At 43.9% G+C, this 16,638-nt stretch overlaps 2 protein-coding genes across 2 annotated transcripts; one reads left to right on the forward strand and one right to left on the reverse strand.

The window, feature by feature from the left end:
• The first annotated feature begins 1,519 nt into the window (after positions 1 to 1,519).
• Positions 1,520 to 9,502, forward strand: LOC127785221 (cytochrome P450 90D2). Its single transcript, XM_052312656.1, has 8 exons — positions 1,520 to 1,880; positions 1,965 to 2,292; positions 2,774 to 2,923; positions 3,247 to 3,495; positions 4,572 to 4,661; positions 4,773 to 4,958; positions 5,470 to 5,591; positions 8,934 to 9,502. The coding sequence occupies exons 1-8, from the start codon at positions 1,630 to 1,632 to the stop codon at positions 9,028 to 9,030; spliced, it is 1,473 nt and encodes a 490-aa protein (XP_052168616.1). The 5' UTR covers positions 1,520 to 1,629; the 3' UTR covers positions 9,031 to 9,502.
• Positions 9,503 to 12,327: 2,825 nt separating this feature from the next.
• On the reverse strand, positions 12,328 to 16,108 carry LOC127785211 (DEAD-box ATP-dependent RNA helicase 20). Its single transcript, XM_052312645.1, has 10 exons — positions 15,859 to 16,108; positions 15,513 to 15,760; positions 14,594 to 14,773; positions 14,334 to 14,495; positions 13,969 to 14,123; positions 13,569 to 13,661; positions 13,387 to 13,472; positions 13,074 to 13,300; positions 12,765 to 12,998; positions 12,328 to 12,617 (listed from the first exon to the last, which is right to left on the reverse strand). Exons 1-10 carry the CDS (start codon positions 15,912 to 15,914, stop codon positions 12,568 to 12,570), a joined length of 1,491 nt encoding a protein of 496 aa, XP_052168605.1. The 5' UTR covers positions 15,915 to 16,108; the 3' UTR covers positions 12,328 to 12,567.
• Positions 16,109 to 16,638: the final 530 nt, after the last annotated feature.

Consider the following 16,638-nt stretch of genomic DNA (forward strand, 5'->3'; position numbering starts at 1 on the left):
GACAAGTTGAGGGACCTAAAAATGCAATTTGAAAGTTCAAGGACTTGACACACCTGCACAAGTTTAGGGACCGCTGGTGCACTTTACTCAATTTGCACACAATGATTTTTTTTCTATAAGTAATGCAAAGTAATTTATATTCTACGAAAGTAATTATGTATATGATACTATAGTTGTTAAAGCTCAACCCTTTGTATGAGCAGGTTAAGGTTGAAATAACGGGAAGCGTTTTATTCATTTTTATTCTCTTTTGTAGAGTATGTAATAATGTAAATTAAGGGTAAAAGGATATTTTTCTAATACAACCAATGACTAGGATAAGCCATTTGGCACACCAAGTGGTCCAAATGATGATTTAGGGACCGTTTTAAACTACATTTTGGATTGGTTAAATCCTCGATTTTCGTTAGTCACTTAATATGAAAACTTTTTATATAGAAGTTATTTTTTTAAAATCAAGTAAATCTAGTTTTTAAGTTTATAATAATTAATACTCCTGTACGCCTGATCATCCAAATTATGTTACTTGTTTTCTTTTCTGTACGCCTGATCATCCAAAACACAAACCACCTTGAAACGTACGCAGCCCTAAGCTAAAAACAAATATTTAAAAGATATGTGTGGATACAATAAAAAGATAAAACCGATCAAATTAAGTTTACTAGATTAGTTATTCACCCTTTATTCTTCATTAAACTTTGATAATGTAAGAGCTATTGGTAGTCAAATCAACATCATTACTTCGTAATGGATAGCTCAATTAGTTAGGTTTTTTTAAAAAAAAATCAACCTATCCTGATTTAAATCGTAGATTTGACATAAGTGCTCGTATTTATGGCTAACTTTCTTTTAGTGGTACCTGTTGATAAATAGGATGTGTGTATTTATAGGGACGAGTATGCGAGCGTGTGTTTAGAAAAATTAAAACATCATCGACCAATAGTGTTGGGCAAACTCTAGGCCAGCAGTATGGTGGTGGTGACCGGTGCGCGGCAATGCATCCGTCTCTACTCCCCCACTTGGCCCCTTTTATGGGCGTGGGCCCTACGCGTGTGCGCACGAGGAGGTGAGGTGAGACTTAGAGAGAGAGAGAGAGATAGAGGGGACTCCTCTGCTCTGCTCTCCTCTCCTATATCCATCCATAATCCATTCCTCCCCGCCGTGGCCGTCACCGTCGCCCCTCGCCGGAGGACGACGACGAGACGAACACCAAGAGACTGTTCCACCATACGCAATCATTACACAGACGTGGGGACTATACTATACTATACTCCTATTTAGAGGCGGATCTACACTATAATCATCGGTGTCAGACGACAGTGACGACTTTCGGTAGCAAAATTGTTTATCCATATACTATAACATTATGTTTTAAGTATAATTAGCATATCATGACACCAATAGATAGTTATAACACTAACGAATCAATTTTCTGGATCCACCGCCGCTCCTGTACTCGTATACTATACTGGAGTATTACTACCCTTCCACCTCGTGTACTTTGCACTTGCCAGTTCCATTCCATTATTATATAATCCTGCCTCCTCCTCTCGTAACCTCGCTGCTGCACTGCACTTGCGTAGGAGCCTAGCTAGCTAGCTGCTGCAGGGGCTCGAGGGGTAGAAAAGGATGGTGTCGGCGGCCGCCGGTTGGGCGGCGCCGGCGTTTGCGGTCGCCGCCGTGGTTATTTGGGTGGTGCTGTGTGGTGAGCTCCTGCGGAGGCGGCGGCGTGGTGCAGGCAGCGGCAAGGGGGACGCGGCGGCGGCGGCGCGCCTCCCGCCGGGGAGCTTCGGGTGGCCGGTGGTGGGCGAGACGCTGGAGTTCGTGTCGTGCGCCTACTCGCCGCGCCCCGAGGCGTTCGTCGACAAGCGCCGGAAGCTGTAAGCCTAGCCACCTCCGCCGCCGCCGCCGTCCCGAGGCGTTCGGCTCTGACTGACGGGCATGGGTGTGCATGCATGGTGCAGGCACGGGAGCGCGGTGTTCAGGTCGCACCTGTTCGGGTCGGCGACGGTGGTGACGGCGGACGCGGAGGTGAGCCGGTTCGTGCTGCAGAGCGACGCGCGGGCGTTCGTGCCGTGGTACCCGCGGTCGCTGACGGAGCTGATGGGCAAGTCCTCCATCCTCCTCATCAACGGCGCGCTCCAGCGACGCGTCCACGGCCTCGTCGGCGCCTTCTTCAAGTCCTCCCACCTCAAGTCCCAGCTCACCGCCGACATGCGCCGCCGCCTCTCCCCCGCCCTCTCCTCCTTCCCCGACTCCTCCCTCCTCCACGTCCAGCACCTCGCCAAGTCGGTACGTCCTCCTTCTTCTCCCTCTCCGGCGAGCTCCTCGACGAGATAGAGTGGGTGGATGAATTGGAGGAGCAGAGTGGGTGGGCGTGGGCGAGCGCCGGCGTGCGTGCACACGTGCGCGCCCGTGTCACCACATGGAAGTAACTTACACAAGGCCGGGAAAGGGAAGGCCCAAAAGGAGTGGGCCCAATCACACACTCTCTCTCTCTCATCTCATATTCTGACTCTAGAGAGAGAGAAAGAGAGTGGCTCACCTCCATGTGGGCCCCACTCCATCGGAGTAGAGTTACCACTACCAGCAGCCGAAAATCCACGTTCCTGTTCGCCACCAGAGCGTGTGTTTGTGCACTCGTAAATGTTTATTTTTTCTCTGCGTATTCCTCTGGAAGAGATGCAAATACAGTCTTGAACATTTGTAATTTGTAGAGATGAGGATGGAACGAAATGTAATTGCAAGAAATGGTGATGAAATGCAAATGCAGGTGGTGTTCGAAATCCTGGTGAGGGGCCTGATCGGGCTGGAGGCAGGGGAGGAGATGCAGCAGCTGAAGCAGCAATTCCAGGAATTTATTGTCGGCCTCATGTCCCTCCCCATTAAGCTGCCTGGCACTAGGCTCTACAGATCACTCCAGGTACTCTCTCTCTCTCTCTCTCTCTCCCTCTCATCTAAGTTCTCTTTCTCTCTCTACCTGTAGTACTCCATGTAAACCTGCACTGCACCACACATTGATCTCTACTACTCTCTTCTGTCAGCCACTCTGTCTCTCCTTTATGTCTGATGTTGCTCAGCCCTACTCCATGCAGCATCAGCAGCAGCATGATCAGTGTCTCAGCTGCCATCACCATTAACCTCTCTTAATATGTTCTCTCTGTTTCACAATCTTGGATTAAATGTATACAATTGCACTCGATCCATTGCACATTTTTGACACATTATTGTGTGTGTGGTCATCAGGCCAAGAAGAAGATGGCGAGGCTGATACAGAGGATCATCCGGGAGAAGAGGGCAAGGAGGGCCGCCGCCTCGCCGCCGCGGGACGCCATCGACGTGCTCATCGGAGACGGCAGCGATGAGCTCACCGACGAGCTCATCTCCGACAACATGATCGACCTCATGATCCCCGCCGAGGACTCCGTCCCGGTGCTCATCACGCTCGCCGTCAAGTTCCTCAGCGAGTGCCCTCTCGCCCTGCACCAACTGGAAGTAAGCCTGTATACCTGAAACCTCTCTTACAACACAGTAAGCTCTTAATTGGATCAATACCTGCATATAATTAGATGCTAGAGATGAATCCTGAACAGAAAAGAAAAATAAAACCATACCCTAGGAAGTAATTAAGGATCCTCTGTTGCTGGGCATGGGCAGTCAGCAAATTGGGTCCAGAACTGAAAAGAGTTGGATTTTCTTTCTTTTTTGTCTGAAAGGAACATGATCAACTATTCATTTTGTCAGAGCCATGTGTTGTGCATGATATACTACTATCACTATTGTCTACTACACACAATGGCAGAGGATCTGTGTCCCCAAACAAAAACTAGATCATAAAAAGCCTACGAATAAGGGAGAGATACGTAGGTGGGCAGAAGGGATCAGCAGCATATAAAGGGTTGTGCCAACCTTGGTCCATCCCTTTCTTGTTGGCATCTTAGAGCTATCATTATTATTTGTTATCTAATGTGCCATCTGAAAAGAAATACTACTACTACTTGTGTTTGGACCAATCTTTGCAAGATGACGTGCGTTGCATCATTGTCAATGTCAGGTCGGGTACATACATATCATTAGAACAGAGTCGCCTTCTCACAAAAGAAAAGGCTTACTATCATGATGTATCATCTACTTACATATCATTAGTTTGTGCTATTATGCGTTTTTTTTTCTAACCGGCTATAAACGCATGTGCAAGGAATAGTTTTTTTGGTTGAAGTATGGAGGGTTTTTTATCAACTGGGGAAAAAAGAAGGTTACATAATTTGGCTATTTATTCTATGGAGATTAGAAGGCAGCAGTAATATTTCCTAGCTAGCATGTCCTATTACACCAGTAGCATTGTGTCATATGCTAGATTCCATTTACATCACTACAGTGCTAAGAAATTACTCGCGTGTCGACCGTGTTTCTGTTTTGATGCCATGTGAGCAATAAACTCATTGAAACCTCTGCATGTCTACCACTGTTAGAGAACATGCATATCGCGGCTGAAGATAAAATCCACCGTCAGTAATTACTTGTTGTAACAATGATGAATAATAACACCAATCACATTCTAATGCTACCAGGAGGAGAACATGCAGCTCAAGAGGCGAAAAACCGACATGGGTGAGACCTTGCAATGGACAGACTACATGTCATTGTCATTCACACAACATGTAAGTATAGTTCATTAACACTGTAACATAAATTTCTATAGCTCAAAATCTACTGGCCCCGTGTGTTTTTTTTTTCCATGACCCCATGCGATTTGGAAAATTGGAGTGTAGGTGATAACAGAGACGCTACGGTTGGGCAACATCATCGGTGGGATCATGCGCAAGGCGGTGCGCGACGTCGAGGTGAAGGGGCACCTCATCCCCAAGGGGTGGTGCGTGTTTGTGTACTTCCGGTCGGTCCACCTCGATGATACGCTCTACGATGAGCCTTACAAGTTCAACCCATGGAGGTGGAAGGTAAGAAAGAGCCCCACATTTGGTAGAGATGTTCATCCAATTGCTACCCCTTTAGGCAACACCAGCATAATAAGGATTTGATGAGTGCGGTTTTGGTGGGACTCCTAACATGTGGGCTTACTTCTATATCAGTAATCTCATGATGGATTTGACATTGCCTTGTACTAACACTTAGTATTGCAGAAAATAACAGAGATTCCCTCAAAGTTGCATTAGTGATTGATATATACACCTAGGCAGAAGTCAATTGAATCTCCCAAAATAAATGGATTTGGTAGTTCTTTGAACTGGTAAATTCAGACAACATAAGCTTAAGCTGTCCAGGAAAGGAATACACACCCTTTTTTTTCCCTCTATTGTGTACTTTGTGTAAGCTCTGAAAATGATATGCAAATAATTAATCTAGGCAAATGATGGTGCTGTACTACTGTTGAGGCATCCTATCATTATGATTTGATTTGGGAAGTCTAATAATGTGCTAATTGGTCAAGAAATCAATCAATCTCAACAGGAGAAGGACATGAGCAATGGCAGCTTCACTCCTTTTGGTGGTGGGCAGAGGCTGTGCCCAGGCCTGGATCTGGCCAGGCTGGAAGCTTCCATCTTCCTTCACCACTTGGTCACCAGCTTCAGGTATGGATCACCACATCTCAATCTTGGCCATTCTTAGTGCAGCCATTGATTCCAACTCCTTAGCTTTGTTTCATGATCACTTGGCAACAATAGCTTTTTTTTCTTTCTAGATAATGGAATAAAAACTACAACTTTTGCATAATTTTCCATGATCGCTCGGCACCGATAGCATTTTTTTCTAGATAAAAGAATAAAAATCACGACCTCTACATCATATAATGAATGGAATAAAAATCACGGCCTTTGCATCATATAATGCACGCAACCGGGCACCAATGGCATGCATCTCATGTAGTCATGTCCCTATCATTTGGCCATGCCCTCTTCGCATGCACATTCATGTTCCTAGTAATAACTAATCTCTGTAGAACAATAGAAGAGCGGAACAGTAGATGAATTATGCGTTGATTGACAGAATAATTGTGGGGGGGTATATAGATCGGGTACGTACATGAGGATTTGAAGATCAAGCCGAATCTTTCCAGAGATAAAAAAAAGAAAAAAATTATGTCAGATAATAACTGGTCCTAATACGTCACTAGGGATAGCATCACGAGGCTTTCTCCCATGCTTATACCTCCTCTGTTCTCATCTTCCTTGAGGGAGTGATCTTACTGTGCTTAAGGAGGTATCTAAAGCGGTGGTGAAGCCAGCGACATCGTCGAGCCCGGATAACTAATAGTGTTTCGTAGTGATCAATCCATTTTTACATGCGTCAACGGTGATTGGTAGTGGAGACGCCGACAGCGAAGCCTAGACGGTCGTTCGACTTGGAGCCGTCTCCACCTCTGATCGAAAGATATAGTTTGGTATTTTCGCCTCTCACACTGGAAGATACAACTTTCGTCCTACAAAATCAACTTCTGGTTTTAAATCTAAGATATAGATTATTTCTAGATTCAAGCTTAGAAATTGTTTTTTTAAGAGACAGAGATAGTACCAAATTATATTTCTATAATTTTCTTAAATACAGTAAATTATTTCTTCTCGTGAGGAGGATTACACTGCGTAGGAACACTGGGTCATTTTTCATGTGAAAGAAAAAAAAATGGAAGCTACGAGGAAGACAAATAATTTCGGCGCGCGGGGCAAGCAGAAAAAGAAGAAGATCAAGGAAGATACCCAAGGTGGGAGGTCGGTCCAGCCTCTATTGCGAATAGAGCGGGGTGTTGTTCCGCGCGTGGGGCCACACGTGCGCGCACATGCGGCGCATATCCATCCCTTCCCCCCCACACCAACATGTGTGCATGCATGCGGACTACGCCGCTGTACGCGTGCGTGGCTACGGCGCCCGCTGCTACAGCTACAGCGCCCGCACGTGTCAGCTACCACGCCACGCCCTGTATGCCCACCGCCGCCGCACCTCCCCTTGAGACGTGGTCGCTGGGCGGTGGTGGGTCTCACATGTCAGTACGTCTTTCGTCAAAATAAAAAAATTCAACTTTAATTTGTTTTTTTCATGGTCTCACAACCATGTAGCTTACCAATGCAAACAGACTAATCTAAAAAAAAATAAGCTTAGCTATAATGCACGCTTCGATTAAGCAATGTTACGATGCGTGTGCTTAGCTCAGGATAGTGCCTATATTGACACGAAAATATACTACATCCATGTAAAAAAATATAAGCATTTTTTACTATAAATTTATACATTTATTCATATTTATAGCTAAAAATACTTACATTTTGGATCGGAGCGAGTATTATATTTTGATTACCAGTCGTCCATCAGCTATGGAGTCTGTATAGGACTACGTCCTACGTTCGGGAGGTAGAAAATATGGTGATTTATTTTTTTTTGCGAGGAAATATGGTGATTTATTAATATATGATCAATTAAGTATTAGTTAAAAACTTAAAGAATAGGTTAATATAAATTTAAAAATAATTTTTATATAAAAAATTGTATTATTTAGTAGTTTAGAAAACGTGCCGGATCGGGTTGAGTTGGGGAAAGGAGGTGGGAAGAAGCGTGGCGTAGTAATTGGCGAAGGGGGTAAGAAGGGGGAGACCGGAGACATGGGTGTGATGGTTAAGCAGCCGGAATGGGCTCTCTATCGACTCGAACAGTTGGATCAGATGAGATGAGATGAGATGGGTGACATGCGTGCGTGCATGCATACTTTGTGCCTTGTCCGGTCCGTGACTGAACTGAATCCCAGGAACGCGAATATAATACTGTAGCACGCACGCACGCATCCAGCTGATCTAGCCGGCCGAGATGTGCCACTTTGACCGGTCGTCAGACACGCTGCATCAATGTAGGAGCACGTGCCAGGGTATGGTCGCTGCATGCCTGCCTGCAAACAATACTATACTCCTCCCATAAACAAATCAAACTCCAACAAGAGAATCCGACTTGCTAGAAAAACATCATATCACTTTAAACAATGGAGATTGGAGAGTCCATCAGTCCAATGTGTTTTTCTGTCTTCTTTGACCATCTTCCAATTCCCCATTATGCTTGTGCTGACCTCTATCTAATTGATCCTAAGAGAAGCGTTTTGCAACATCTTGTAAAAACGCAAATCACATAATATTACTCGTGCTTTATGTAGCTAAGCTACATTGGATCAGGATCCTCTGCAGTCAAAGTCACGTGACTTTGTCACTGACATTATGGGTCCGATAATCATTGGGTCCACATGTCTGACAAAGACAATCCGGCTACATCATCATGCATGTCAGGTTTAGAGAAAAAAACCATGCCAGTTTCCGTAATAAATTGATCAGTAATTTAGTACTATGGACTTTAGAACCTGGCACATGCATAGCACAGATTCATGCATGCGTGCACTGCATCTGCACGCATTTGCATTGGTTGCACAAGCAGCTAGCTGGCCTACATATAACATATTACTGTGTTATGCGAGCAACTGGCCACTGTCCACATGAAGCCAGTAAATCAACTATCAACATTGATAGTAGTAAAGCTCTTGTTCAGAGTTGCAGGCATATAGGTGCTCCTGCATGGTTTGCTCAGACTTAAGATAGATGATACTACATTCTAAAAATGCAAGTATTTCTGGTATGTATCTGGACAAGATGGTTAGGACTCTAGCTATAACATAGAAAATGCTTATATTAGAATACACTTCATTCGTCTCAAAATATAAGGTATTTTGATCGGATATCGATCCCATCCGGTTAAATACCCTTAAGTAGGGAGTGGCAGTGGCATCACCATCGATCATGTGTTATTGATAAATGATTATGATTATGAGATCTCTTATCTACAATCTCTCTTTCTGAATAATCGACCTGCTGATCCATCCATTGCATGCATGGTTGTTGCCTGACAAGGACATTGAAATGGACTGCTAATTGCTGCCATGGATGCAGGTGGGTGGCGGAGGAGGACCACATCGTCAACTTCCCCACCGTGCGGCTCAAGCGGGGCATGCCCATCAGGGTCACCGCCAAGGAGGACGACGACTAGCCACTAGCCACCACTACTACTATACCGATCACCATACTCAACTAGTAGAGGAGATCCATCAGATGCATGCATGGATCGATGCAGATCGGTCGGTCGAGTACGAGTAGCCCACACGAGTCGACACATGCATGCAACAAGCCAAGTTGCACACACCAAGATGCACATATATATCATCTATATATCGATCTATACTGCTATATATATATATATATATATATATATATATATATATATATATATGTACTAGTACTACTCTAGCAAGGGATATGATCAGGAGGGGCAAGCTCTGAGCAATGGTCCCTGCAAGATGGCCAGTTGCTCTAGCCATTGATAGAGGTGCTTACTATAGTATGGTGTAATTATACAGGAAGGGTAGGCCAGCATTAGCTAGGAGGCAGCTTTGTTAATTTAGCCAACATGTATTGATGTATAAGCTACTGATCGATTAATTAACAGTACTACTATTGTAGAACTACTGCTCATTGGCCTTTGATTTGATGCTGGTGCTCATACTATATTAGTGGTGACCACTCATACTATAGTAGGGTTAATATGTGTACATGGAGGCATTGGTCCACAAGGAGCAAGTGAAATGAATCAATGGGCACAGGAAAAGGGACCCTATGCAAGCAGCAAGCTGATAGGACTTTGACCACTGAGAAGCTGGGGGCCTGGGGCAGTGTGGTGCAGCTGCGGCTGCATGCATCTGCTTTGCTTTGGAGTGGGGGAAGGAAGAGAAGAAGAGATAAGCATATAGGGCCTAGAGAGAGAAATCCAGCATGGAACATACTGCACTGTAGTATACATACGAATACAGGACAGGAGAAAGAGAGAATGGACTGGTGAATTGAGTTTCCCTTGATGTAGCCCAGCTTTTTGTGTGATCTTTTCTGCAAGGTTCAGCTGCAGACTTGCAGGGGGGGTAAAAGCCACTGGATCCTTTTGGGAGATATGCCTTCATCATAAGGCTGATGGTTAAGGCACCACACAACAAATGAAGAGCAACCTAGGGGAACCAAACTCAGGTTGCCAAACATAAAACGTCGTGGCTAATGATTCGTCTCAAGAGTCAAGATCAGATCAGCTGCCCTACTTGTTTGTTTCCCTTTCTTGAGCTAGATTTTCCCGGCTTTGGAACATTTATACCATGAACATGTATCACCGCCTTTGTCTTCCTCGTGTCAGATGCTATTGGAACCCTCATCTTCTCTCACGAGGATGATGGTAAGCATGATAGCTCGATGTCCTACGGCACGAAAATATGGGTGACCCAAGATCAAATAGCGGCAGCACAACGATCTAACATAATATCTGGACTGGACCTCCCTTCTGCAGTTCCTTCCAAGGTATGCCCAGTAGAGAGGCTAATGAGCCCAGCTTTTGGGGAGCAAGGGAGGCAGGCACGCACACACGCTTGCCCTGCCCTGCCTTTTCAATTAACTCTCATGTGGCCTAATGGTCCAATTACCATGGGCTCCTTACTTTCATTAACTCTCCTGTGGCATAATGGTCCAATTACCATGGACAAGCCTCCTCCGTTTATTTCTTTCTTTCCTCTGGCCCAGCCGCATGTGTGCATGTTTGCCACCGTGCTTTTCTAAACTAAAGTTGCATAGGATCTCCCTCTTTTTTGGAAACCACTACATTTCCAAAACCGCGGCCATACATATCAACAGATGACTACAGAAAACATGCTAATATATGCAGCAGCAAGCTCAACTACACAAGCTTTAAACACCCCTCTCTTATTAGCATTATTGAATTCTTACCATATTGCCAAGCTGTACGGTTTGCAGCTACAGCTCTTGGACCACCAGAGAAGCCCTCCTAGCGAACCAAATGCATCCCCAGATTTATTGTAGCTCTGCTTCAAGACGGTCCTGCAACAGAATAGTACAATCGCAACAACAATAATAATAATAATAATAATAATAATAATAATACGGCTCAACGTGACCACCACAGAACCAAAAGAACATCGAAATATCAAGCTGCAAAATTTTAGCATAGTTACTGGTTAATACACACAAATAATACATCAGGTCATGTGAACTAAGGCATGTACATGAACCAACAGATGGACTCAATAACATCAAAGCAGATAAGATGCTTAAAGTCCAAATCAGTCCACTAGCTAGACACAAAAATTCAATGATTTGTTCATAGCCATGATTTTAAGCCCCAAAAAACTACCCACCAAGAAAGCCTGAATAGTAGTGATGTCATGAAACATAGAATGAAAACTAGCAGATTTTGCAAAAAGTAGTTAAGGCGCAAACAGAATGCAAACTGTGGACCTACATTCAAAACAGATAGCCAATTGGCACTAAGAGTTACGGATTGATGTACCTATGGTGATAAGATTCATACAAATTGTGGATGTTAACAAAGTATTCATGGACCACACTGTAGCAAAAGGGTCTCTCTTCATAGAAACAAAATTCAGGTTTCTGGTTATCATCATATCATGCCAAATAACTCCAAATGACAGATGTATTAGATTTGCAACAGCAGCAAGGACCACAAATCCATTGTTCTGGCAGATCCTTGTTTACCATATTATCTTGGATTGGTACAGTAAAAAGCTGGTAAGAAGCTGAAGGCCGTACTAGCAAAGATGTGGATATATCAATAGCAGCCACTACAGAGGGAACCACACGCCCAACAGGGCCAGAAATTTCAGACTGCAATTTCACTCCAGGACATTGACTTATGATGCACAGCACAACTGACTATGGGACAAAGTTCCTAAACCCCCAGTCCCAGCGCACAGAGATGTTTCTCAAATACTGTAAATAACTGCAGGAATAGTATAGATACATATGAAGAGCATCCTATGTTCGGGAGAGAGCAAAAATTAAACTGTCTTCATACCAGCCGCACCGCATGGCCACACCAGACAGCCTACAGTTATTGTCACATGGCGATCATGAGCTGTTGGTTTGGCTTTCAGAACTCAGAAGGCAAGAAAAATCATACTGTCCAAGAAAGCCATTTCAGTTGATCACCACACAGCAGAGAACCAAAAGGAAGTGTAAATTGGGAAAAGGAGAAGATATGCAGAGTAGGCATATATTGTACAATGCTAAACAAAATAGTAGTGAAATTATGCCATCAGTGTTCAGGCAATCAAACCAAATTGCATGAAACCAAGGATTCATCAATGTCTGGTCAAAATCGGTACCACAAATATGATTAAATGATGGTCTAATTAACTATCTTTCTAAATGGAAATCAAAAGGGCTTCATATTAACATTAATGGATCCAAAGTATGAGTCGGCACACTGAAAAAAATATGATAGAGAAACCGTTCTAATAACTGTAAGCAAAATATTATATGCCAATGCCACAGTTTGAGCTATTGACACAGTGGATGAGAAGGACCCAGTCATATCTCATAAAAGGGGCATGGTGTTTAAGTTATATAAATCTATCTTTACCGATCATTAGTTAAAAGATTCAGTGAGCCAGAAATACACATAGCCATCCACAAAGAAAGGCCAAACATTGCTCTCTGCAATAACAACATATGAAAATCAGCTCCATGACCGGCCACCTCCATACCCTCTATATCTATCACGGTGACCTGCAAAGATGTGACAATAGTCAGTCACATTCAGAATTTTCAAACTCTTAGGCAGCACTATAGGTGAAAAGAAAGTAGGCAGAAATCAGAATCTGTAAACTTGCTTCTACAATAATTTGAAAATAGTTAGATAAACAGAGAGCTTGCCTGAAGAAGGGGGTGGTGCACCACGACCCATATTAGCTAATTCAGGGCTGACCTTTTGTCCAGCTTCTTCTAGTATGTTGATCAGATCCTTGGCAAATCTGGCATTAGCAGCAGTGAAAAACGTGTAAGCTGTTCCTTTTGCTCCAGCTCTGCCAGTTCGACCAATGCGATGAACATAATCCTCCAATGATCCCGGAAAGTCATAGTTAATGACATATTTAACATCCTTAACATCTGTTTCCAAGATATAAGTGGCATTAGTTTACAGAAATAAATATAATTCATCGATCTGGGAGGATTTTTGTATACCTAAGCCTCGAGCAGCCACATCAGTCGCTGTCATGATAGGGCTTTTCCCTGATTTAAATTCAGAAAGAACCCAATCCCTCTCAGCTTGGCTTTTGTCACCATGGATAGACAGAGCAGGCCAACCATCCATCCGAAGCTGTCTAGTGATTTGATCACATCCCTTCTTCGTGTCCATAAATATTAATATCCGGCTGCCATCCATTATATCCTCCAGTAGATTAACCAACCTTAACATCAAAGAATTTCATCATCAATGCATTCTGAATGAATCATTTCAGTGTGTAATGAAGAGAAAAGGTCACGCGGATCCTACTTATTGTACTTCTGACTCTCGGATAATATCTCCACATGTTGAGAAATGGCATGATTAGCTTTCAACTCCTCAGAACCAATTATGACCTGCAGCACAAAAAAAGCAATTGAGTTCACATGAAGCAGATACCGTAGTCTGCCATAAATTCATCTGCAAAATGATGCATTGGCAAAAATAACCACCTTGTATGGGTCGAAAAGAAAGTTCCTTGCTAGCTGTTCAACTTCCTTTGGCCAAGTAGCACTCCAATATAATGTTTGGCGATCTGGACGAATCTGAAAAGGCAGATGGTAATCCCTTAACACTATGTAAAACAATGTTGGTATGTTGTAGGCACGGTTCATGGAGGAAAACTCTGCCTATGGCTGGGCAGTGTTGGCTGCTAGGGATGAGAGGACTAGGTTGATGCAACAAACTTGGGGAGAGATTATAGGTTGATCTTCATCTGATTGATTACTAATGGATACATGCTACCCTTTCATTCTGTTGACAGTGTATAAGTAAAAGCATGTAACATGTAGCAAGCATAATTATTAGAAAATTGTTGAGAATGGAATAATAGATTCAGAAGAAGAGGCATACCTGAGAAACAATTTTCTTAATCTGAGGTTCAAAGCCCATATCCAGCATCCGGTCTGCCTCATCTAAAACAAGGTAAGTGACCCTCCGCAAATTTGTATGATGTGATTCTATCATATCAATCAGTCTTCCTGGCGTGGCTATAACAATTTCAACGCCTGGATGCAAACAGTGACAAATTAAACTAAATATACTACACAGGATGAATGTATCATTTAAGCTATAGATCAATAGGATGTCCTTTTGAACAGTGTCATTTCATTATTGACCAACTGAATGTCCTTCAAACATTGTTCATGACTTCATGCGTGCAGTACAAAAGATTCCTTCTGGTTGTTGAACTTCCTAGCATAAGAAAGAAAGAGAACCTTTTTGAAGATCGCGAACTTGAGGACCTTTTGGAACACCACCATATATGCAAGTACTTTTTATTTTTGATGACGCACCAAACTTAGTTGCCTCTTGCTGTATCTGCACAGCAAGTTCACGTGTAGGGGCTAACACCAGAACAATTGGACCATCGCCAGGTGCTTTAATAACACACGGAAAAATGTTAGTAGATTACCACAAAAGAAGTCCAGAATGTATCCAAGAAAATCGGTTAAGAAACATAAGCAACATTTCGCACCTAGAATCGGCTGAGCATTAACATGAACAATGGCAGGTAAAAGGTAAGCAAGTGTTTTCCCTGATCCTGTTTCAGCAATGCCAATAAGATCACGTCCCCTCAGTGCCATTGGCCAACCTTGAGACTGGATAGGAGTAGGTTCTACAAACCCAGCTTTTGTAATTTCTTGCAAAACATATTCTGCACAATGGAAGTTAAGTATCTTGGATCAGGAAATATAGAATGTAAGATGTCCAAGATTAAAAAAGAGCAAAATAATAAAGAATTTAGTTCAGAAGGTAAAGGGGCTCATAAATTATCAATGCCTCAAGTCCAAGAATGCAAGCAGAATAATCTTTGAAGAGCACAACAGATCTTAAATGAATAACAAGTGACATATTCATATCCTTTCCTCCTGATGAATGAATTGGCTGATGAAGTGATGATAATGGGATTTAATGAGAGGACCAACAAATCCTAATCGGAGTTCAAAGAAAACCAAATGATACTTTCACCATTTAGTGTTCAGCACTTGAGCTGGTTGCACATGTTATCGCTGTTGGCTGTTTTTCTTTGGAAAAATCATTGAACCACCTACTGTTTAACCTTTGGCCTCATTCTACAGTGGTTCTGCAGTTACATGTCACTAATGTGACAATGTGGCTCAAGGTTGAAATAGTTTTGAGTATTTACAGCCAAAACAAATTCCGCCAAAGCAGAAATTGTGGTGTGAAATAACTGTTATGATACTTCAATTCTTTGATGATTCAATGTAGTTTACAACACAACCAGCTAACGAAACAAATAGACCTATACATTCCCCTCCTGAAGCACGTCCATCTAAATTCCAATTCCTCCTGGAGCACGTTCATCTAAATTGCATACATAGTACTATAGTAAGTGCAGGACAAGGGTAGCAGTAGCACGCAGCAAACGAAACCTGGGAATCCGACATCGCGGAACTCGCGCACTGGCTTGGGCACGTCGCGGCCCTCCACGGTGATCTCCCGGCGGCGCCGGTAGGCCTCCACCTCCTCCTCCGTCATGCCGGCCACGGAGGGGGACTCCACGTAGAAGTTCTTCTCGAACCGCGGCAGCCCATCCAGGTCAGCGGCCGCGGCCGCGGCGGCGGAGTCCGCCTTGCTCGTCGGGGCGAACGCCCTCGTCCCGCCCCCGAACGCCCCCTCGCTGCAACCAAACCCCAACCCAACCCAACGAGCAATCAGAACCCCCAACACTTAGGGCTTAGGGTTTAGAAATCAAAACCACGGTGGTGGAGCGGTTACCTGCGGCGGTCGCGGTACGAGCCGGGGTCCGCGGCGCGGCCGTCGAAGCGGCTCATGGCGGCGGCGGCGGTCGCCGGCGACGAGAGGGAGGCGGGGGGTGCGGCTAGGGTTTAGGGCGGGGCGCACGTGGCCGGAGAGTCTGGTGGGTTCTAGAAGAAGAAGCGAAGCAAACGGAGGAGGAGGCGAATCGAATTTGGAGGATTTGGATTTGGAGGGCATTTCAGTGGCGGCGAGTTCAAGCGGAGGGGAAAAGTGTGGGGAGAACTGATGGAGCCTATGATGTCGAAAACGTACTCTGAAAACGCACAAAACCCACCAGAAAAACGTAATACTCCCTGTGTCTTGGTGTTTTTTTTTTTTTCAAAATATTGTTTTCTTCGCTTCTTAAAACGGCTCAAGATGGGGAAAACGAACTTTTGATTGAGCCGCGGTCGATTTTAATTAAATTTAGACCTAGATAAATGGTTTATGGGTTTCTTCATCTTCCTTCTTTAATTATTTTTCAGCCTTTTGACTTTGGACTGATAACAGTAGAATTGAAAAACTACGAATTACCCCCCAACTATCATGATCGACCAAATTACCCCCGAACCATAAAACCAGACATTCTTTAATCCCAACTATGCAAACCAGACGAATTACCCCCCTCGACCCAATTCGCGGTGGTTTTAGTAAACGTGGGAGTACAGTCAGCAATTCTTTTAATATAAAATCAGTGGGCCCACCTGTCATTTCGCCACCCCTCTATCTCTCTATCCCCAATCCCCCCCTTTCTCTCTC

Source organism: Oryza glaberrima, chromosome 1, assembly GCF_000147395.1.
Source record: "Oryza glaberrima chromosome 1, OglaRS2, whole genome shotgun sequence".
Classification (NCBI taxonomy): Eukaryota; Viridiplantae; Streptophyta; class Magnoliopsida; order Poales; family Poaceae; genus Oryza; species Oryza glaberrima.